The sequence below is a fragment of the Oncorhynchus kisutch genome, linkage group LG5, assembly GCF_002021735.2.
Source record: "Oncorhynchus kisutch isolate 150728-3 linkage group LG5, Okis_V2, whole genome shotgun sequence".
NCBI classification, from domain to species: domain Eukaryota; kingdom Metazoa; phylum Chordata; class Actinopteri; order Salmoniformes; family Salmonidae; genus Oncorhynchus; species Oncorhynchus kisutch.
Genome location: NC_034178.2, coordinates 30,285,562 through 30,307,924, shown reverse-complemented (window position 1 = coordinate 30,307,924; position 22,363 = coordinate 30,285,562). Strand labels below are relative to the sequence as shown.

Sequence of the window (22,363 nt, the reverse complement as noted above, 5' to 3'; positions counted from 1 at the left end):
CAGTAACATTCACACTGATAGACCCAGTGCCCCAAAGCTTCAGGGCAGCCTACCATGGGTTTGGACTGGCATCTTTTGTCCAGGGACTATGCACCATCGTCCTGACTCTGACTGCACAACAGTGTGTAAGTAGCATTTGAGAATATCCCAATTGTTCAATACTAATAAAATGGTTGGCATTATGGTATGGTCAAGAGGTTTTAATGCTCCAATGGAAATTATGCATAAAGCATTTGAATATTTCTCCTTTCGCAGGCAAAAACAACTCCTGAGCTGTACTATTTGTCCCTTATTCTATCATTGGCTTGTATCCTCAGTACAGGTAGGTCTTCACCACAACATGTCCTCTAATCTCTCTGATCCAGACACATCATCTTTCCTGCAGTAGTAATAATGCACATATTACAGAACTGATGCTTATGTTTCTTCTCAGCCTTCTTCTTGGTGAAGGGAGGATTCTGGGTAAAAACCAATAGGCTACCCAGGCCTTGCCAGAGAGAGAACAATGGCTAACTAGTCCAACCAGTATACAGCTGCTCCAGGTTGCAATTAGATATGCGCCATAGACCCATCCATCTATAATTGATGCTGTTTCCAGGCTACCACCAGCAAGCGATACTGTTGCACAGTATGACTAGTGACAAGTGTAGTATGTAGTGAATTTACATATCCCATTTCCTTAATTTGATACACTTGAAATCAATCGGTGTGCATATGTTTATTTGCATTCAATTACTCCGTTTTAAGTGTCAAATGAACTATTAAAATGGCTACCACTATCATCAAGGGGCATATACATTTTTCAAGTACCCAACACTTCTGCTTAAACATTCCTTCGTTTGAAATCGCAGTTAAAAAGAAATCATCTGTGCAGAAAGGGTTGTGAAAGCTGTAGTTTATTTCCTTGTGGTAAAACAGTGATTAAATGTTACATTAATTCCATGTGTGTACAGTATGTAGAAAAATGGTGTTTAGGTCCCCATATGTATAAAAATAAACAATTGTAAATCATTTATTCATAGACTGTTTGAACCCCAGAGTGATAAGGAACAAACCACACTTTCACTTACAGCAATCAGAATAATCAGGTGCTATAACATTTGTATGTGCAAACATCAAAGTGAAACCTAATTACATATTTTTCCCAGGCAAAATAACCGTCAGCTAATACATATATATTAACATACACCTGTCCGTAAAATGAATTAAGGCAACACAGTGAAGCGGTTGAACTAAACTTCATCAACCCATTTTGAAATCCATTTCAATATCCTAATAAAAGGCCCTTTACGTAAGAGGAACTCCTAATTCAATCCACAAATAAAACATCTATGAACTCAAGTTAGTTACACACTTTCAAATCAAATGTTGTGCAGTGAGCAGATCTGTGTGAATGCCAGTGAAGGGCGTCTCAAACGAGTAGACTCACAGTATAAAAAAAAAAAGTACTTTTGTTTTGGAAAGTCACAACGTATTTAAGCATTTCACTGTACTTGTACCACATCTTGTAAGCACCATTTCACTCACATGAAGAGATTCTCTGATACTTTTGTAATACATTTTAGCCAGTAGTTCTGAAAGTAGCACTCATGAGCCAAAAGTGGTCCCCGGAAATTGCATACAACATAACACATGTGCACCACGTCATTGCTCATTCTCTCTTTCTCTGCTGTGTCCACTGAGAAGTTGGGCCCACCCTGCAACCTCATTGGATAATGCCGGCCAGGCCTCTTGCTAGCTGTCACTCAAATGTGAGGGCCTGAAGCTCATTGGCTAGGACTCAAATTGCTACGGGGCTGGCCCAAGAGGGGGAAATGTAGGGAAAATAGCACTGCACAGGTTCAAGAAAACAATCACTTTCAAACTAGGGATTTTGTGGCTATCTACAGATTGACACATACAGCCCAAAGCGAGAGGTTTAAAAAAAGCATTTCTAAGTCGCCAAAGTACCGGAGCATGTCTTTAAAGAGGAAGTATTAGGAACTACTGGGCTGGCTCATAGGGGAGAATACACACATTAGGGGTCAAAGGCTGTGGAAATTGTACATTTCACATAGATATCAAATAATACATTAGTTAATTGAGTTTTTATTTTATATCCACAAGCATAGATTAAAACAAAGGCAGCAATGGATCATAATATGCTTTTTTATGTCATTTAAATGTACTGGACAGTACATTATGCATTTTGATTTCAAATTGGCATTGAGGCACAAATACAATGATACATGGCTATAGACTACATTATCTGTCAACCATAGGAGCAAAAGGTTCAAATCCATTTACCATAGGGGCATATTTGATTGAATGAAATTTGAACCAAAATTGTTGGTCTTTCACAGTTTTAAAGTCCCCTTTCAACAATACTATTCTATGCTGGTTCAGTGTGGAATGGGTAGCTTTATGTGAAATGTATACTGTTTTTACAACTAAATATAATAGTTATTCAGATCATGAGTAATGATTAAAGACGAACAAACTTCCATATCCACTTGGCTTTCCTGAGATGTCCATTTGGTAAATACACACACACACACACACACACACACACACACACACACACACACACACACACACACACACACACACACACACACACACACACACACACACACACACACACACACACACACACACACACACACACACACACACACACACACACACCCCCCTACATCCTGTATATTGAAAAATAAAATATATGCCAGTATACCATATGTACTTCCATACTTTAAGGTGCCCAGAATCAACAGAACCTTCATCATTACTTTACATTCTTGGTCAAAATACAGCAAAATAGTAAAATTACAGCAAATCATTAATTTCCAATTAAATGTACATTGTTTCATTGCTACAGTATCAAAGAGCCAAAAGCAGCTGTTTGCTATCCTAAAAGTGCATCATAGTCTATGTACCATACTAGCCTGCCACTGGTCGGCCGGATACCAGTGATGGGCCACTTGTTTGGGTTGTCCTTAACTCGGCTGAGCTGGGTGACCAGCTCATGTTTGCTCTTACCCATCACCAGCACACCTACTTTCTGGGCCTGGTTGATAGCCCTGAGGGTGAGGCTCATACGCTGGTGAGGCTTGGCTGGGCTCTCGGTGAGGGCTACCAGACTGTCCCCATGGGCGTCAAGCTTGCTGCCTGGGAAGAGAGAGGCGGTATGTCCGTCGTAGCCCACTCCTAGAAGGACAAAGTGGAAGCTGGAGGCATTAACCAGCTGGTTGATGTCTCTCTCATAGAGCAGCGCTCCACTATCCTCCTCCACACACAGCCGCTGGTTCATCTGCACAGGCATGGGGTGGATGTTGAAATAGGGCATCTTCACGTGTTGGAGCAGGTGGTCGTGCAGGGTGCGGAAGTTGGAGTCCAACTCTGTGAGAGGCACGCATCGCTCGTCCACCATCCAAACGTGGGTGTCCCTCCAGGGGAAGGAGTAGTGGTGGCGGGCTAGCCTCTGGAACAGAGCTAGGGGACTGGAGCCCCCGGAGAGGGCCAGGTGGAAGCGGCCGCCCTCCCTTACCGCTTTCTCCGCTGAAGCCTGCAGGTCTGCTGCCAGCCGCACGATGAGCTCCTCGGGCCAGGCAGACACCATTTCAGCACTGCGGTACTTCCCCTGCATCACTTGGAAGCTCTCCGCACCAGACCCGCCCATGTGGTCTTGGGGGATCATGACGACAGCCTCGTTGGCGAAGGTCACCTCCCGTCCCAACAGTTTGAAGTCCAGCATGTTGCCATTGTCCGCTCCCCCAGGGTACAGGCGGGGGGAGGTTTTGGCCAGACCGTGCAGGAGAGGAGTCCAGAAACCCCAGGAGGCCAGCAGGTTCTCAGTACTGATAAAGCTGTCCTTCCGGCCTTGGAAGATGTGCGAAATTAGTTCTGCGTAAGCCTCTCTCTGCACCGTTGGTGTCAGCACATAGTAGTCAGAGATGGGCATACCTAATACACTAACATCTTTGTGTTCCGTTATCTCCTTCCACTCAGTGTCCATCAGGTCTGGCTTGAACAGGTTCTTACTCACAAGAATGGCTGGGTACTGCAGAGTGCCGTGGCCAAAGTAGAACACAATCTGCTTAGGCTTGCAGTGGACGCTGTTATGGCTCTGGACACAGAAGATGTCATTCTTGAACAAAATGCGAGCATAGCCTAAGCGCTCATCCAGCATCTTCCCTGAGGTCAGGATGATTGGCATTTTCTCGTACTGGGCTATGTCAATATGCACCATGATACCTGAAATAGAAAAACAAAAAGTATGTTTCATCACTGAAACCCCCCCGAATAATCTATGTATCGTATCTTATCTATATGGCTGTCAAAAAAAAACAAAAAAGATGCACAAAAAGATGCACAAAAATTACAAAAATGTAACTTGAATTTACTGATTAACTCTGTCATATACTAATAACTAGGGATGTCAATACAAATTCCTCCTGTTATACTGCAGCCAACTTTTTTTATTCATGCACAGGCTCAAAGCGAAAAACTCCTATAGACAAACTTTCTCATGTCACTTACCAGCAAAGGTGGGGGTGAGGCTGTAATACTCCTTTGTTTTGTTCAGTTCTTCCTGTACCTCTAGATTGTAGTTCTGGTACTGACCAATGGTAGCACAGTTCCTGTCCAGGTGCTGCAAGGCACTGAAGATCTTCAGCTTGTTCCTGAGGACCTCCTTCACGTCGCTCAAGTTGGCTGGGAGCCCCATGGTCAGAAGGGTCATGACCTCAGTCAGGTGGTTCTGTATCACGTCTCTGATCACACCGTACTGGTCATAGAAGGGAATACGACCTGTGACAAAAGTAGGGTAAATCAAACACCTCATGACAGGTGATGTTACTGGCACCATCACAGTCTTATAGATTGGGTTACTACACATGCGTAAGCGAACATAAAATATGAAATGCTCAGTTTTCTGGGACCACACAGTACCTCTGGCATCCAGGGTCTCCTTCAGTACAATCTCCACTCTCTCAATGTGGTGCTTGTTCCAGATAGGATCCAGGTGCTTACTGTTCTCCCTTCTGAATGGCAAAATCTTAGAGACAACCTTTTGAGTACAAAAGCAAACAATAGAATTCAAACAAAGATCTACCTCACGGGCAAAGTTTTCTGTTTAATGTCTGATAATGGACTGATAAGGAGGCCTGGTACATCACCTGCTTCCCTAAATAGTGGTCGATCCTGTACATCTCCTCATCCTTGAGGGAGGTACCCAGTTGAGTGGACAGTAGTTGGGCACTACTGAAATCATGGCCAAACGGCTTCTCCAGCACCACCCTCAACCACGCCCCGTCGGTCGGTCTGCAGCTGTTGTTGATCCTTTCTGCAATGTCCGCATAAGCGAAGGCTGGCACTGACAGGTAGAACAGCCTGCCGGCCTCCACTATGCCCTCCTGCGTCAGCTGCTCTGTCAGGTGTTTGCCGAGGGCCTGGTAGTCCTCTGAAGTCTTCAGCTGCCAATACTCTGCCAGCTTCAGAAACTGCTCCTTCACCAGGGCACAGCGCTCCACAGACAGCTCCCGAGGACAGACCACTCCCTTTAGCGCCTCAAACAGGAACGGCGTGGCCTTATCCTTGGGCAACAGGCCTCCGCCATAAAAGGAGAAGCTGTAGCCGCTACTCACCTGGTTAGCGTACAGATGGAAGAAGCCCTGCCACAGGTACTTCTTAGCCAAGTCACCTGTACCTCCTACTATGACCACTGACACGTGCCCCACCTTCGGCGCTCCCTTGGTCTCCTTGGCATAGCCTCTCTGGGCACACACAGTGGCCAGGAGCAGCAGTGTTGCCCACACAACTTTCCACATTCTCTGGTCCAACACAGATCAGCTCCTACAGGAGAGACAGAGAGAGACAAAGCAAGACAGATCAGCAATAACTTCAAAATGGTGATTTACAGACCTGGTTTGGATTGTATTCAGTTGTTATTAACCCATAATCACAGTGGCTGATTCACTGGCTTAAAACACACATTGATTGCAGTCGTGGATTGGTTTTATGCCAATGCAAGCAGGATTTCTGGGAGGCAGCCTAGCCTACTCTTAATACTGTGGCATATTTGGTTTGTGGGTGGAAATGGTCAGCTCTTAGCTATACCAGGAACTACAACATATGGACACCACCACCTTCCTACTACAGTCACCCTCCTACATGTCTGTGTCATAGATTAAGTCTTTATTTATTGTGGCAGAGGCAACTCCTCTGTCAGTAGATAACAGGCCAATCCTGTTCTCTACACATTTCCTCATTCATTGTATTGTGGTTGAACCTTTAGGCCTACATGTTTTGGGTTGAAGGTTAGAGAGAACAGATCAATGGAGAAACACTGGTTTCTAGATTGAACCCATTCAAAGGAGTAAAGTCAACATTGACAAGATACACAGAAGAGGCATCTACCGTAAATGGTTTGCGTAACTTTACCGAAACATCTGAAATCATAGTCTAGTTTTGATCAAGTTTACACAGCAAACAACAAAGGTCATTGCCACTGAATTCTCCTGTGAATCATACTATTGGTATGGATGGACACTAACAGTTTTAGCTGATGCATGACAGTGAGTCAAGATTTGGGAGTTGTGCTATCCCAAACCACCAAGATTACAGCTCTGGCTGTAGGATGTTGACCTACCTGCAATGTTAATGTATAATAGCCAAATACATGTTTTAAAATAAGGATTAACATAGGCTGGGTCATTCGGTGTGAACATAAATGTACTTTTTCAACTTTGGGTAACCAAAGCCTTCTTTAAGACACTTTTGAAGTTGCAATATGTAACTTTTGGGGAGACCTGACCATATTCACATAGAAATGTGAGTTATAGATCTGTGATTCTCATTGAAAGCAAGTTAAAGAAGTGGTAGATATGTTCTATGTGCATAATGTCTATGCTTCCAGTTCCTTTTTTTTTTTTTTTTTGCGTCTTACTTTCAGTTTTCTACACCAGCTTCAAAACAGCTTGGCCCCTAAAACTTTTACAGATGCACAATCGAGAGCATCCTGTCGGGCTGTATGACCGCCTGATACGGCAACTGCACCACCTTCAAACGCAGGGCTCTCCAGAGGGTGGTGCGGTCTGCCCAACGCTTCACCAGGGGCAAACTAACTGCCATCCAGGACACCTACAGCACCTGATGTCACAGGAAGGACAAAAAGATCATCAAGGACATCAACCACCTGAGCCACGGCCTGTTCACCCCGCTATCATCCAGAAGGCGAGGTCAGTACAGGTGCATCAAAGCTGAGACAGAGAGACTGAAAAACATCTTTCATCTCAAGGCCATCATAATGTTAGATAGCTGTTAGATACCGAACTGTTAGATACTACTACACTGTTGGAGCTAGGAACACAAGCATTTTTCTCCACCCGCAATGGCATCTGCTAAATATGTGTATGTGTACCAATATAATTTGATTTTAAATGATTTAACAAACCCTTTCTGTCTAGTGTCTTTATCCAAACTATAGGATGGGCATTGAATAAGAAATAACAAGAAATAAAAAATTATGTGGATGCTATTTCCTACAATTATTCCATTTAGTCTGATAAACCAAAAAATGTACAAAGAAAAGACCCCCTCAAATACGATGCACTTGTCATGAAGTGTCCTCTCTACCGTAGCTTATGGCGTTGCAATATGTCACGTGAAAGCCCCTATTGAAAACCATGTGCGCTAATGTGCATGGCCATCACTATCTATACCCATACAATAGGTCTGACAGTTCCACCTGCTAGCTGTATTATAACTTTAGCCACAGCATGCCGTTGATGCATACAATGTTACCCAAACAAAAGCTTTTCTGTCCATTTAAAATCACAATAAAGTCAGTTTCTATACCAAATCCCTCTCACTCGAACTATTCAATCGAACCTAGTCTAAACACTAACGTTATATGGAATTGTGCCGTACCTGTTCCCGCAATTGTCGAGTTCGACGAATGATCGCATCGTTCAATATTTGTGTCAAAAGATAGACAACGTCCTTAGAGCAGAGTCACGTGACAGCGGAGGCTAGCGTGACACATGCGCTTCGCGATAAAACCATGGGGGCGTTTGAGTGGCTTTAAGCAACCGAGTGTCGACAAAAGTGGGAGATGTGACGTTGGGGGGAGGTGCATCTGTGACAACCGAAAGTCGGACACTAGTGTGGTTTTCAAACAGCAAGGCTCAGATCGACACGTCAACTGTTGCCATTGTTTTATAAAAGTGTTTCTTTATAACGTCGAAATAAACATATCCACACACTCAGGCCTCTGAGACCTTACTTGAGGCGTTTATCCAAAACCACCATTCATTTTTCCCGTAGGCTTTGTAAGTGCCTACAAAATAAATCGCAATTCATATTTATATCTAATTTGTAGATAGACCTTTCTCTCGTTTCCGGGTTGCCACATCTGTTTTGTGAAATCTGTATCTGTTTAAGGCGTATGGTCAGGGTTGCCATGTGTGCAGTTTTCCTGAAATTGGTCTACTGGTGGGGAGAGTTGGAGAGATGTGTGTGATTGAGAGCGTTGCAGCAGGCAGCTGAGTCACGTAAATTGAGATTATTAGTATTATTTTTTTATTACCAATGTAGAAAAGTCTGTATACATACAATAAGTACATAAATAGACAATGATAACATATGCTAGGGGGTACAACAAATTACAAATTATACAAAGACCTTAAAAGAAACACACATATTGATTGTTTTAACAGCTTTCTTATTAGAATAATGTAGAATGGTCTTAATGTACTGCTCAAATTCCTTATAGAAAACACGGAAGAGTGTTTTAAGACATTTTGCCATTAGCACAATTAGATTTATGAAGTAAAATCGTTTTTCTTTATCACGGTTAAGGAAACCGAGAAGCACATTCTCCCATACCAAACAAAAGTAATCAAGAATATTAACAATTCTAAAACTGTGAATATCTTTCCATAATTGTTTTACATATAGACAATGCCAAAATAAATGCGAAACCGTTTCTGGATGCTCAACACAAAAAGTACAATCAATGTTAATGTCCTTTTTGAGTTTCTTAAGGTAATGATTCGCAGGGTAATACTTATGGATCATTCTGAAAGAGACCTCTTTGGCCTTCTTAACAAGCAAGTATTTGTGTGGTAATAACCATACTTTTTCCCAACAGATATTAGTGACCAATGTATTCCAGTAACTTGTGACATAAGGAATGGATACAATATCCCTTTGAAATAAAGCACGTATAGATCTGTTGTTTTGACGGAGCAAGGAGAAACATATTTTCCCTATTGGAGAGTCAACTAGATTTAGCGAGGGTAGGTCAAGGTGAGGTCTGGCTACACGGCTAAATAACATGAGAGTTCCGGATGGAAGCGGAGTCACGTAAATGAGAGGAGACAGAGCAGCAGCGCGCACGTCGTGACAGCTTTTTATCAATTGTATCTGAAGCCTCGCACTTTCAAATCAGCATTTCCACTTCCTCCAGAATATTAATAATGTCATGCTGCTAGCCAATATGACTGTGTTACTAGCTTCGCTGTTGTTAGTAATAGTATAAAGTAATTTGGCTATCCAGGTAGCCTAGTGGGTACAGCATTGGCCCATTCACTGAAAGGCTGCTAGATCGAATCCCCGAGTTGACAAGTTAAACATCTGTCATTCTGCCCTTGAACAAGGCAGTAAACCCACTGTTCCTAGGCCGTTAAGAATTTGGTTTTAACTGACTTGCCTAGTTGAATAAAAATCTAGCAATATGTTGAATAATGTAATTCACCCTCACCAAACTGTAACTAACGTGACCCTATACGTTTGATGCCAGCTAGCCAAATGTTTAGCTTGCTAGCTAAACGGTTAGCATCGTCGCTAGCACAACAGGCTAGCTAGAGTCCTAACCTTGCTTGCCCTAACATTGGCTATATTAGCTAGCGGGCTAACCAAACACATCAGACTACAGGTTGGATAGGATGTAACGTTAGCTAGTTAGATTTCAACCCCTGCTAGCTCATGTTAGATATATAACAGTAGCATTCAAAGGGCCGACTGTTCTGAAACATTTGTGTAACATCAGTGCAAAAACAAATGAAGGATCCAACGATATTGGTGCTTCATGTCGTGTCTGACTACTGCAATATGTTATTGCTTGTCCCAGTGCTATCTATCAGCAACAAACCACGCCGAAATCAGCTCCTCATTAGCTACTGACTTTTGTATATATATATATATAATTTTTTTTACTGGATAACACGCCGAAATCCAAGTACCCCTGACTGCAGTGTGCAATTTGGGCCGGGTTCAGTTTGAGCAAGCTACTGATGATGCAGTGAACAATATACTTGTTATTCGTGGCATGTACGGTTAAAATTGTGTTGATGAATGTTATAACTGTGTAGCTCCCTTCAGTAACCACGAGCACATATATTATTATTTAATTGAGCATAAATATACAGTTACTACCTATGCCATTTACTTTCCTCATGAGAATGGAGACAGACTATATCATATAAACATACTGACAGGCTGAATGTGCTTTGTACATTAAGTTATACCAGCTCCAGTAAAGAGATAGTGACTTAGGTGACTTGTATGGCATCTTTACTAAACATAACACATTTAACAATTAACACAGCAGACAAAAACAAGGTTTGAACACTCCCCAAAAATGGCTTCACTCCTGCTCCTCAAGAGGCAAAGACAGTCATTTTCCTGTTGTCAACTGCCTCCACATAGAACATCTCATAATCTCTCTGTAACAGGAATGGTTCCTTGAGGAGAATATTTTCCTCTTCACCCAGGCCATCATACAACCGTAGTTCTTTAAGGGTTGTAATGCGGTCTTCCCAATTACACTAGGGAGGGGAACTGTTCCCTTAAATGCTTTGGTGTTCGCACCACCTTGCTGCCTCTAGTGTGTCCCTTAGAAGAACATCTGCTTCCTCGAAGAAAAAGGAAGAATTAATATTAGGAGTAGTGCCTCATTGGGTGACCAAGAACAATTACACCCCACTTTCACAATACCACCATGCATACAAAAGCCACTATTACTAAAAGGGGTTTTCAGTGATATCTATAACTACTAATCTTTCCATACATCAAGCCTTCAGCATTACACACAGTAGACTACATACCCAGTTCACAGCTCCCAGTTTGCCGTGCATTTTGTTTTCAGTATCGTCCAGAAAGAAAACAGATTGTGGTCATTAAATAATTTAACGGAACATCTAGGGAAGTGTGTCAAGAATGCCCCTTACTTTATCTAATAGCCTATACAGTACCTGATCCTGCAGAGCTGGATGCTGATGTGTCATCATATGACACCTACCTGTTGTGTTTTTCTTTCAACCTCTTCTTCAGACCATAGTGAGTGAATGACATACATTCAATATGAAAATATATTCAGGTCAGTCTGGCTACAGTGAAACGAGTGATTTTAAGGATGCAAATGAAGTTCTTATAATGTTCAAGACTTACGGCATGGGAACGTTCTGCAGGAGAACTAGGCACCACCATTGCCTTATTTGCTGCATGTTTTCCTTTGATAAAGAAAGTCACATAATCGGAAGGGGTTCCTAAAAAACATATCCACTAGTGATGAGAATTTAAAATGTATACATACCTCAGTGAAATTACACCATGCTTCCATTGCAATGTACAGAGCGTACATTAAGAAAGAGTAGCTTGTTAAGTTTGATAGTTATGACAATAGTAAATAATAATACCCCCCCCCCCCCAAGGAATATATTTCTGGGTGTAGAAGACATGCCCCACACAAGAAGTCACATCAGCATCCAGCTATGCAGGAGTTTGATGTATGAATTGTGTATTTAGTCTACAAATTGTAGGAAATAAGTCCCAAAAAGTGTGAAGAATAATAAACAAGAAAAAATACGAGCAATAATAGTGTGCTTTGCATGCTGCAAGCACAGAAATAACTTTTATGTTTTTACAGAAAATAGGACAAATATAATATACTGAATAGCCAGCATCTTACCATCAAAACAAACACCCCACAGTTGTTTGAGAAACCTTGCTTTGGTAGGCCCTGTGGTGTGAACAAGGTACACTTTTCAATAAAGGAAAGACAATCAAATGGTACAGTTCAGTGGAATAATTTAAAGAATATCTAACCTGAACATCATCCACACCAAAAGTCCTCCAAGGTCCAGGGGACAATATCAGAGTAATGTTTCTGTGAACACAGTGTATGTGAAAGTAAAGAAAAAGTACAATTCAACAGCTTTTTATACTCCAGCATGCATAACAGTTTTGAATACAGTTGGAACTGAATTAGCCCAAGTATTTTTCACAACATGTATGGGTGTTGCTGGACCAGAAAATATATGACTGCAAACACCATTTTTTCACATCAAAGCACTCACATGCCAAAAATCTTTCCTTGGACACTGTTTCAAAGCAATCTTCGTAAATGTGTTTTGAAATTTTTGTTATTTAACTTCAGTTTGCATTGTGAACAATGACGACTTTTCTAGACTTGCCATGTATGTTGGGACCAGTTTGCATCTCATGAGATTTTACGATAATTTTTAAACGTTTCAAATTTCAATAGCTCCTTAGTTTTATGACCTACAACCCTCCTACTTTCAGAATATCCACTGAATAGCCTTACATGTAGCACACATTTTTGTTTGTCCATTTTCATCTCACATGATTTTACATTAATTTGAAATATTTTTCAATTATTCTAATTTCAACAGCTCCTTGATCATGTAACCTACTGACCTGAAACAAAGTTCAGAATGTACACTCAGTGGGCCTACACATTGCACACCCTAGTTTGTTCATTTTCATCTTACACGATTTTAGTATAGCTTACACCCTGGGATTTCTAAAACGTCTATAGTCCCTATGTCAGGAACCATGTGCCCCTGGTAAGCCGAAACAGGCTCAGAGACTAAGTCCCTACTCCAACCTCCACAGTGAGTGCTACCCCCAGCCTCAGAGTCCGGCCGCCCCTGCAAGTCCCAACCTGACTCACAGTCCCACCAGAGGACAGGCCTGGGCGGATGGGCGACCACAACCTATCCCCCTACCTATCCAGAGCCCAATGTCAATGTCTTACGCCTTCTACCCGCCTGCCTGGGCTCTCTCACACTCTGTGTCTGGCCTCTGGACCTGGCCCTTCTGCGTGCACCTTGTAACCTGGGAATGTGACCTACAACCCTCAAACTGCTGTCAGAATATCCACTGACAAGCCATAAGTAAAGTAGGATGGTGGAGGAAGACGTCTTCCATCCCGACAAAAGCTTGGTTTGAGGGCTGACTTCCATTTGTTCGCAGCGAGTGAGCTGCTCTGCTACGTACGAAACCTTGACCTAGAATCAGGTCGTCTACGAGTGATTTAGCACCAGGTTCACCACAAAGATGCGGTGCACAGCAGGAGAGGGGCGGGCAACTCATCCGGCCGCACCCCAACCCCATCACGAACGGTTCTACTCACCTGCCAGAAGAGGCAGGCTATCCTGGGTCAACCGAAGATCTGCGGCGCTACGGTATTGTTACGTTTAGGGTGGATTCTGACTTAAAGGCGTTCAGTCATAATCCCACAGATGGTAGCTTTGCACCATTGGCTCCTAAGCCAAGCACATACACCAAATGTCTGAACCTGCGGTTCCTCTCGTACTGAGCAGGATTACTACAGGTGTGCACACTCCTTTGAATTTCATTATGTTGACATTCAGTGATCCGTGCCCAATGGGAATCTAAACTTATTCTGTCCACAGCAAATTAATGGGCGTGGATGGTACCACTCACATCAGATGTAGGCCTCCCTCCCGGGACAAGCTGGAAATGCCTCTCCCGACTTCGTAGGGCACGAGCCAGATCCATGCAATGCCCTATCACTGCGGGGCCAATGGTTTTAGTCTCCACCTCGAGTCTAGTGAGCGTAGAGGAGACTTCCCCACCTACAATGTGCGATGTCCCGCACTCAGGCAAGCCTGAGGCCTGGTAGTGTCAGCTAATGGTAAGACACATGCCATCTCCACTACATGCGCCAAGGAGCATGTTGGAGAGCTCCCACATAGAATGTGTAGAGTCCCGCACCTGGCAGTGTTCATAACCGCTAAGCACATTCCATCTCTATTTAGTGCTCCACTGTTAGCGGATCCAGCCGAAGCAAGTGTTCAATTCAAACCTTTGTGGTTTAGAGTTAGCTAAGTTTACGGGGGACAGCCGTTGGAGAGACTCCCTCAACCAGGTGACACACAGAGTAGGGGTTGGAAGTAGGGGTTGGAAGAGCCCTCCAAGGGCTACGGTACTATTTACCATCTTTCCTTACCTCCCGTTTTAACCTATCCGAGGTAGTCCCTCTCAGCCGGACCAGGGTTTCGTTTGATCTGTAGGCACCTTTTGCTCCAGTTTATTGCTATGTTAGGGCCACCTGCAAGCAGGTGACAATGTATGGTTTGGGGTCGTCCGTATTCGATTTCACATTATTTCGGGAGGCGTGGAACCTTAATGTCTCCTTAATAGAGTCATAGTTACTCCTGCCGTTTACGCACGCTTCACTGAATTTCGTCACTTTGGCATTCAGAGCACTGGGCGGAAATCACATCTCGTCAACAACCACCTTGCACCTTCGCAATGCTTTGTTTTAATTAAACAGTCGGATTCCCCTGGTCCTCACTAGTTCTAAGTCAGCTGCTAGGCGAACAGGGCCGTAGCTGGGGAGATCTGCGAGAAGGGCCCGGCGCACATACAGTCATCGCCACCAACTCCCCACCGGTCCGCCTTCGGCCCGCCGACAGACACCACCCCTACACACCCCCCACACGCACCCCGCGTGCGAGACCACGAGATGGGCCGCACAACAAACTTGCAATGGGTGGCGAGAGGAGGGCGACGGAGCAACTGCTTCCCCAGCCGCGGCTCGAGCCCAGCCCCGCTTCGCACCCCAGCCCGAGCGACCCAGCCCTTAGAGCCAATCCTTATCCCGAAGTTATGGATCTGACTTGCCTTTACCTACATTGTTATAACTTGCCAGAGGCTGTTCACCTTGGAGACCTGCTGCGGATATTGTTTCGGCCCGGCTTGAGATTTACATCCTCTCCCCCGGATTTTCAAGGGTCAGCAGGAGCTCCACGTACGCCGCAGGAACCGCAATGCTTTCCAGGGCTTGGGCCCCTCTCTCGGGGTGAACCCATTCCAGGGTGCCCTGCCCTTCACAAAGAAAAGAGAACTCTCCCTGGGATCGGTCGCGTTACCGCACTGGACACCTTGCAGGCGCCCATCTCCGCCAGTCCATGGACATTCTGAACTTTGTTTGAGGTCAGTAGGTCACATGACCAAGGAGCTATTGCAATTCGAATGTAAAAAAAAAGTTTGTACTTTGTTTACACTCCCTAACTATTTCAATTAGGAATACAAAATGCTGCTCACATTTCCACCTGTTTAGTAGCTTTGGAAAGCAAATGAATGTCAAAATCGTGAAAATATGACCTGTGCATTGTGAGCAATTTTTCCAGCATCATGACACTTATTTGGAGTCTGTTTTGAAAGCACGAATATCCATTGAATATTCAACCTGAAACTAAAAAGCTGGCGACTTAGACTGACCAGTAGCCTAACACTGGAAGAAAGTAAAGACAACAACTCAGTAAGGTACCATAGCTGGTTACTGTAATTTATCTATCTGGCTATGATGTGTTAATCTGATCCCTTCCAGAATGTCAACAAGATGTCTGTACACATTTATTCCAATAGTTTGTGCACGTCCTTCCATATAAAACAGCATGCACCAGTATCATGAAAGTTAATAGGTAAATGGCCTAATGATAAATGCTAACTCAGAAATATTGTCATATGTAGCATGGCATGCATACAAAAGTATTACAGTCATTATAATATTGCCACTTTGACATTTATGTTTCCATCATTCCAAGACATGTCTTAATGCAGCAATCAACAGTAGAAACAATAACAAAAGTGGCTCCCCACCCCTGGTATGGTGAAAAACTGAGGGATGGGCCTGGAGAAATGTATCCACTCTCAAATTAATCGATAGATCTATGGATGCAAGGACTGGCCATCCATGACATCAAAATTATAGTTTGAACAATGTTTTGAGGCTATATAGTGTATTTTGGATACTGATGGAGTACAACAGTTGAACTAAACTCATGAAGCATTTATAAATGATGTTCTTCAAGAATCAATGGATAGATATACAGTGGGGAGAACAAGTATTTGATACACTGCCGATTTTGCAGGTTTTCCTACTTACAAAGCATGTAGAGGTCTGTAATTTTTATCATAGGTACACTTCAACTGTGAGAGACGGAATCTAAAACAAAAATCCAGAAAATCACATTGTATGATTTTTAAGTAATTAATTTGCACAGAAAACAGGACAAGTCAAGGTAAAATGGACAATCAGGCTACTCACAACTGCTTTCCAGGAGTTTCACCCAGTGGGCTAATCTGTCATGATCAGTGGTTTGAAGTTTGTATCCATAAACATTTTTTACGAGCAGATCACATCGAAAAATTAAATACTTCTGCATTTCCCGCTGTGTAAACACATTGCAAATAGGCTCAGGATAACTCCTCCTGATAAAGTTGGGGTGCTGATATTCAGATCTTAAATAGCTAAATTGATTAATCACAGGAATCAGGACTAAAAACGCCAATGCAACGGCCTATTTTACGAATGGTGGGCCTACCAAATGGATGGGCATTCATAAAATTCCATTGTGGGTTGACATGGTAGGCTACACCCAGTATGCACGGACCGACACTGACGTCTTGTTTTTGGTCCTGACCGGACGTTAGGCTTACCACATAGATGGGCATTCCTAAAATCAAATGTCAGGCGACACTGTAGGCCAGGGATGGGCAACTCCAGTCCTCTGGGGCCTGATTGGTGTCACACTTTTTCCCCAGCCCCAGCTAACACATCTGACTCCAATAATCTACTAATCAGGATCTTCAGTTTAGAATGCAATTCGTTTCATCAGCTGTGTTGACTAGGGATGGGGGAAAAGTGTGACACCACTCTGGCACATGAGGACTGGTCTTGGTCATATCTCAGTAAACACGGACTGATGCTGACGCCTTCTGGACGCCTTTTTTTTGTGCACTCCTGACCGGCCTTGATTTCCACGTCCGCGGACGTTGGTTTTTGGTCCGGACCAAATCTGAACCAATCAAAGATGTCTATGTTTGGTTCAGATTTTGTAGGGTCTGGACAAGCCTTGATTTTTTTAAAAGTATTTTCAACACCCGGAAAATACATATTTTCACCATTCATTCAGAACCTAAATTGAACCTAACTTCAACGTATGGGAAAATTCTTATTTTAGACGTATTTTCAACATAATTTTGCTTACTGGGACTATTCTTGTAGGGGCGGCAGAATGGTCAAGACGACCTTGTCAACCACTTCAGGTGTCAACTGCCTGTCTCTGAAACCTAAAAAAAAAGCAGTGCCTTGCCCACACCAAGGTAGTGACAAGGGAGAGCGAGGCAAACGCATCATTCAAGGTCCAGGTGGGGAACTTATGGCAGACCATACCAGGGCTGCCCACAACAGAGAACAAGAAACATAGGCCTATCTCAAAATACTTAAAATATCTTAAAAGGTTGGCAAACCTTGAAAAGGTGTACTTTGTCCTCAAAGCGATGTTCACCAAGGTGAAATTTACCCTACTTCTGTTAATTTTTATGTCTACATATGATCAGTCTATCATAATTCTATCTACAGTATAAGTGCATAATATCCTACTAAAGCAAATTTGATGGGTAGCCATGCTGGGACTCCCTGTGACAAACAGTCCAGCACTGTTTGGACAAACAGTCCAGGGGTGTCAAACTCAATTCCTGGAGAGACACTTTCCTTTCAATTTGTGTTTAATTAAAACCTATAAAACCAGATGAGAGGAGTTCCAAGCGAATAAACCAACACACTCCTCTCTCCAGGATTTGTGTTTGACACCCCTGCCTTAGTCCTTACATCAAGAGGTCTGAGCATAACAATACATTTTAAATGCCTGAATCCAGAAATAATTTGGACTTGCAAAAATAATATGGTCGCTGGGATAGGTTTATTTTGATTGCAGATTTTATGAAGAAACAAAAAGTTATCTAAACAAGCAGCTGCGCCCCGATTTTTAAGTCCCAATGAGGAGGTGTGCCGGGTGACATGGCAAAGTTGTCTCAAAACAAGGTGAAATATGTCAAGCACGTGGAGTGATGATTACAACACACTCTTGATAAAAACGCATATATACTTTATCTGCCTTAAACTAGTTTGAAAATTGTAAAACGTATTTATGGAAAATACATGTTGTATGTTTCTGAACTATGTACCATGCTGCCTTGTTGACAATATGACATGGTGGCGCAGATTAAAGTTCTATTTAAGCAGGGCGCTCCTCCCTCACTGTTTAAAATACACATGATTAGCAGATGTTATTGCGGGTGTAGTGAAATGCTTGTGCTTCTTTTTTTACTTAAATATGCAAGTCGTTTAAGAACATTCTTATTTACGTTTCTATCCCTGGGTAACAAATAAGGGTAACAAATAACAAAACATTAGGAACACCTTCCTAATATTGAGTTGCACCCCCCTTTGGCCTCAGAACAGCCTCAATTCGTTAGGGCATGGACTCTGCAAGGTGTCAAGTGTGTTCCACAGGGATGCTCGCGCATGTTGACTCCAATGCTTCCCACAGTTATGTCAAGTTGTCTGGATGTCGTTTGGGTAGTGGACCATTTTTGATACACACGGGAAAATGTTGAGCGGGAAAAACCCAGCAGTATTGTAGTTCTGACACAAACCGGTGCACCTAGCACCTACTACCATACCCCGTTCAGGGTAACTTAAATATTTTACCTTGACCATTCACCCTCTGAATGGCACACACACAATCCATGTATCAATTGTCTCAAGGCTTAAAACTCCTCTCCTTCATCGACACTGATTGAATTGGATTTAACAGGTGACATCAATAAGGGATCATAGGAATTTAATCCAGACAGTCTGTGTATATAAAACACATGAAATCATGTCTTTTTTTACTGCACTGGGCCTTTAACCTTCTTATTTTCAGTGGTGGAAAAATGTAATAGATGTAAATGTAATTGCTAAAATATACTTAAAGATGCACAATATAGAAATCGAACCGCCATTTCCTGGTTGCTAAATTTTGAATTGCCTAATTTCAGTTTATGTAACGAAACAAGCATTCACTGTATATAGCAGAGTTTCCCAAACTTTGTCCTGGGCCCCCCCTGGGTGCACATTTTGGTTTTTGCCCTAGCACTACACAGCTGGTTCAAATAACCAACTCATCATCAAACTTTGATTATTTGAATCAGCTGTGTAGTGCTTGGGCAAAAACCAAAATGTGCACCCAGGTGAGGACCCCAGGACCGAGTTTTGGAAACCCTGGTGTGGAGAACTGCTGTGAAATATATTTTCCATAACCAAAAATATTGTATATTCAGCTGTTTAAAGCTTGTGTACAAAACCGAAAGTAAAAGATGGAAAAACAAAACTTCAGAACCGGAAGCATAGAAACCTATCTGGGCTAGCTAAAGACAACGTCATACAATTGCATGTGGCTAGTAGTATTACAGAATATGATAATTTTTTAATCTGAGGGAGCACCTGTGCCCCCTATGGGCATGACGCCTCTGATTCCTGTAAATCCCAGTTGAGTTGACACCTATGGCCCTTGTCTTCTGAACGCCCATTCCTCCAACTCCTACACATGACTGCCCTCTGCTGGTATACTACAGTTATTTTGGATATCCACATGAGCAATTATGCTCGTAATTACGAGACTGATTAGAGCTGGAATCTGTGTAGTGAAACAGAATGTAAGCTCGTGAGACTTCCGGATGGTTCTATGAGGTTATCCTCTGCCTTTTTCTTTTGTTATAGAATAATAGATATAGCCTACAATACAGATAGAATAACAAGATTACAAAATAAAGTAAAGTTGCCTGGTCTACATTGTATCATGATCTATGTCTTCTTACATACTAAAAAACCTACTCAAAATGGCCATACAGTGAATTCAATATTCTTTAGGAATTAGTCTTGGCTATCATGCACCAGAACAAGAAGGATACAACAATAAACTAAACATTTCTTGCACCTTTTCTGAACCTAGATTATGACTTATAAGATATTCAAATAAATGACATTTTTGGTTTCATATCCTTTGTGGCTAGAACAACCCCTTCAGGTAAGTACTGCATCAGCTGATCAGCTGCCTCATGCCATCATTCAGTGCCTATGGAACCAAGAGCAGGTGTCCTTTTGGCTAAACAGCCAACTGTCTGTTCAGACCACAGTGTGTGTTTCCTTATGGGCCTTGGTTGTTACGTTTTTCAATACTTGCACAGTTGTTACCACATGACAGTTTTTGACTTAGTAATCTAATATCAACCTCCCTGCACTACTTTGCAACTACCAGACTATGTAATGCAATTGTATCCCTGAAAGCTTCACATTGACTTTCAACCACACAAAGGCTACTTGACAGATAAGCCTACATTAAACCCTATCAACACACACACACAAACAGCTGTAGGTCCAGTGGCCATTCCCCAGAGCCCTCCCAAGTAGGCCTCACACTGTGAAATGTAAACAGTAAACAGGACAGAGCTTCCTGTGTGTGTGTGTGTGTGTGTGTGTGTGTGTGTGTGTGTGTGTGTGTGTGTGTGTGTGTGTGTGTGTGTGTGTGTGTGTGTGTGTGTGTGTGTGTGTGTGTGTGTGTGTGTGTGTGTGTGTGTGTGTGTGTGTGTGTGTGTGTGTGTGTGTGTGTGTGTGTGAGTGTGAGTGAGTGGGCCCATGCAGAGCCTGCTAGCCCAGCTGTCGCTGCCATAACCCAGGACTTGAGAGGCTGAGCAAGCTCTGCAAGACACATGCTGTAGGGCCACTGTGTGCTATCACCTCCTCCTCCCAGGCCTTCTACCCAGCCCCTAGCTTCCTTCCTTCCCTTTGTTCAGACTTCAGGGCAGACATCGTCAAGCTGAGCACACAAACACATGCATATGAACGTGTGCTCTCATCTTTATTAGGCCCCCTCGGCCAACGCATATCACATTTACTACGTCTCTTTACCTAATAACATTTCACTTTCATTTGTGGTCTGGCTCCCCTTCTACATCCAAATACCAGACGAGGATTAAACAGATCTGGAGGCTGGGGCTAAAGCTACAGTGGGGCAAAAAAAGTATTTAGTCAGCCACCAATTGTGCAAGTTCTCCCACTTAAAAAGATGAGAGAGGCCTGTAATTTTCATCAAATGTACACTTCAACTATGACAGACAAAATTAGGGGGAAAAATCCAGAAAATCACATTGTAGGATTTTAAATGAATTTATTTGCAAATTATGGTGGAAAATAAGTATTTGGTCACCTACAAACAAGCAAGATTTCTGGCTCTCACAGACCTGTAACTTCTTCTTTAAGAGGCTCCTCTGTTCTCCACTCTTTACCTGTATTAATGGCACCTGTTTGAACTTGTTATCAGTATAAAAAACACCTGTCCACAACCTCAAACAGTCACACTCCAAACTCCACTATGGCCAATACCAAAGAGCTGTCAAAGGACACCAGAAACAAAATTGTAGACCTGCACCAGGCTGGGAAGACTGAATCTGCAATAGGTAAGCAGCTTGGTTTGAAGAAATCAACGGTGGGAGCAATTATTAGGAAATGGAAGACATACAAGACCCCTGATAATCTCCCTCGATCTGGGGCTCCATGCAAGATCTCACCCCGTGGGGTCAAAATGATCACAAGAATGGTGAGCAAAAATCCCAGAACCACACGGGAGGACCTAGTGAATGACCTGCAGAGAGCTGGGACCAAAGTAACAAAGCCTACCATCAGTAACACACTACGCCGCCAGGGACTCAAATCCTGCAGTGCCAGACGTCTCCCCCTGCTTAAGCCAGTACATGTCCAGGCCCGTCTGAAGTTTGCTAGAGAGCATTTGGATGATCCAGAAGAAGATTGGGAGAATGTCATATGGTCAGATCAAACCAAAATATAACTTGTTGGTAAAAACTCAACTCGTTGTGTTTGGAGGACAAAGAATGCTGAGTTGCATCCAAAGAACACCATACCTACTGTGAAGCATGGGGGTGGAAACATCATGCTTTGGGGCTGTTTTTCTGCAAAGGGACCAGGACGACTGACCCTTGTAAAGGAAAGAATGAATGGGGCCATGTATCGTGAGATTTTGAGTGAAAACCTCCTTCCATCACCAAGGGCATGAAACGTGGCTGGGTCTTTCAGCATGACAATGATCCCAAACACACCACCCGGGCAACGAAGGAGTGGCTTCGTAAGAAGCATTTCAAGGTCCTGGAGTGGCCTAGCCAGTCTCCAGATCTCAACCCCATAGAAAATCTTTGGAGGGAGTTG

At 43.1% G+C, this 22,363-nt stretch overlaps 1 protein-coding gene across 3 annotated transcripts; it reads right to left on the bottom strand.

Moving 5' to 3' along the window:
• Positions 1–880: 880 nt before the first annotated feature.
• LOC109890875 (GDH/6PGL endoplasmic bifunctional protein) lies at positions 881–8,038 on the bottom strand. Of its 3 annotated transcripts, none has more exons than XM_020482970.2 (5): positions 7,909–8,038; positions 5,157–5,832; positions 4,930–5,047; positions 4,519–4,788; positions 881–4,233 (listed from the first exon to the last, which is right to left on the bottom strand). In XM_020482970.2, exons 2-5 carry the CDS (start codon positions 5,805–5,807, stop codon positions 2,885–2,887), a joined length of 2,388 nt encoding a protein of 795 aa, XP_020338559.1. In that variant the 5' UTR covers positions 5,808–5,832; positions 7,909–8,038; the 3' UTR covers positions 881–2,884. The 3 variants fall into 3 exon arrangements, with proteins under 3 accessions (XP_020338559.1, XP_031680688.1, XP_031680687.1); XM_031824828.1 differs by lacking the exon at positions 7,909–8,038 and adding an exon at positions 6,926–7,128; XM_031824827.1 differs by lacking the exon at positions 7,909–8,038 and adding an exon at positions 7,039–7,128.
• Positions 8,039–22,363: the final 14,325 nt, after the last annotated feature.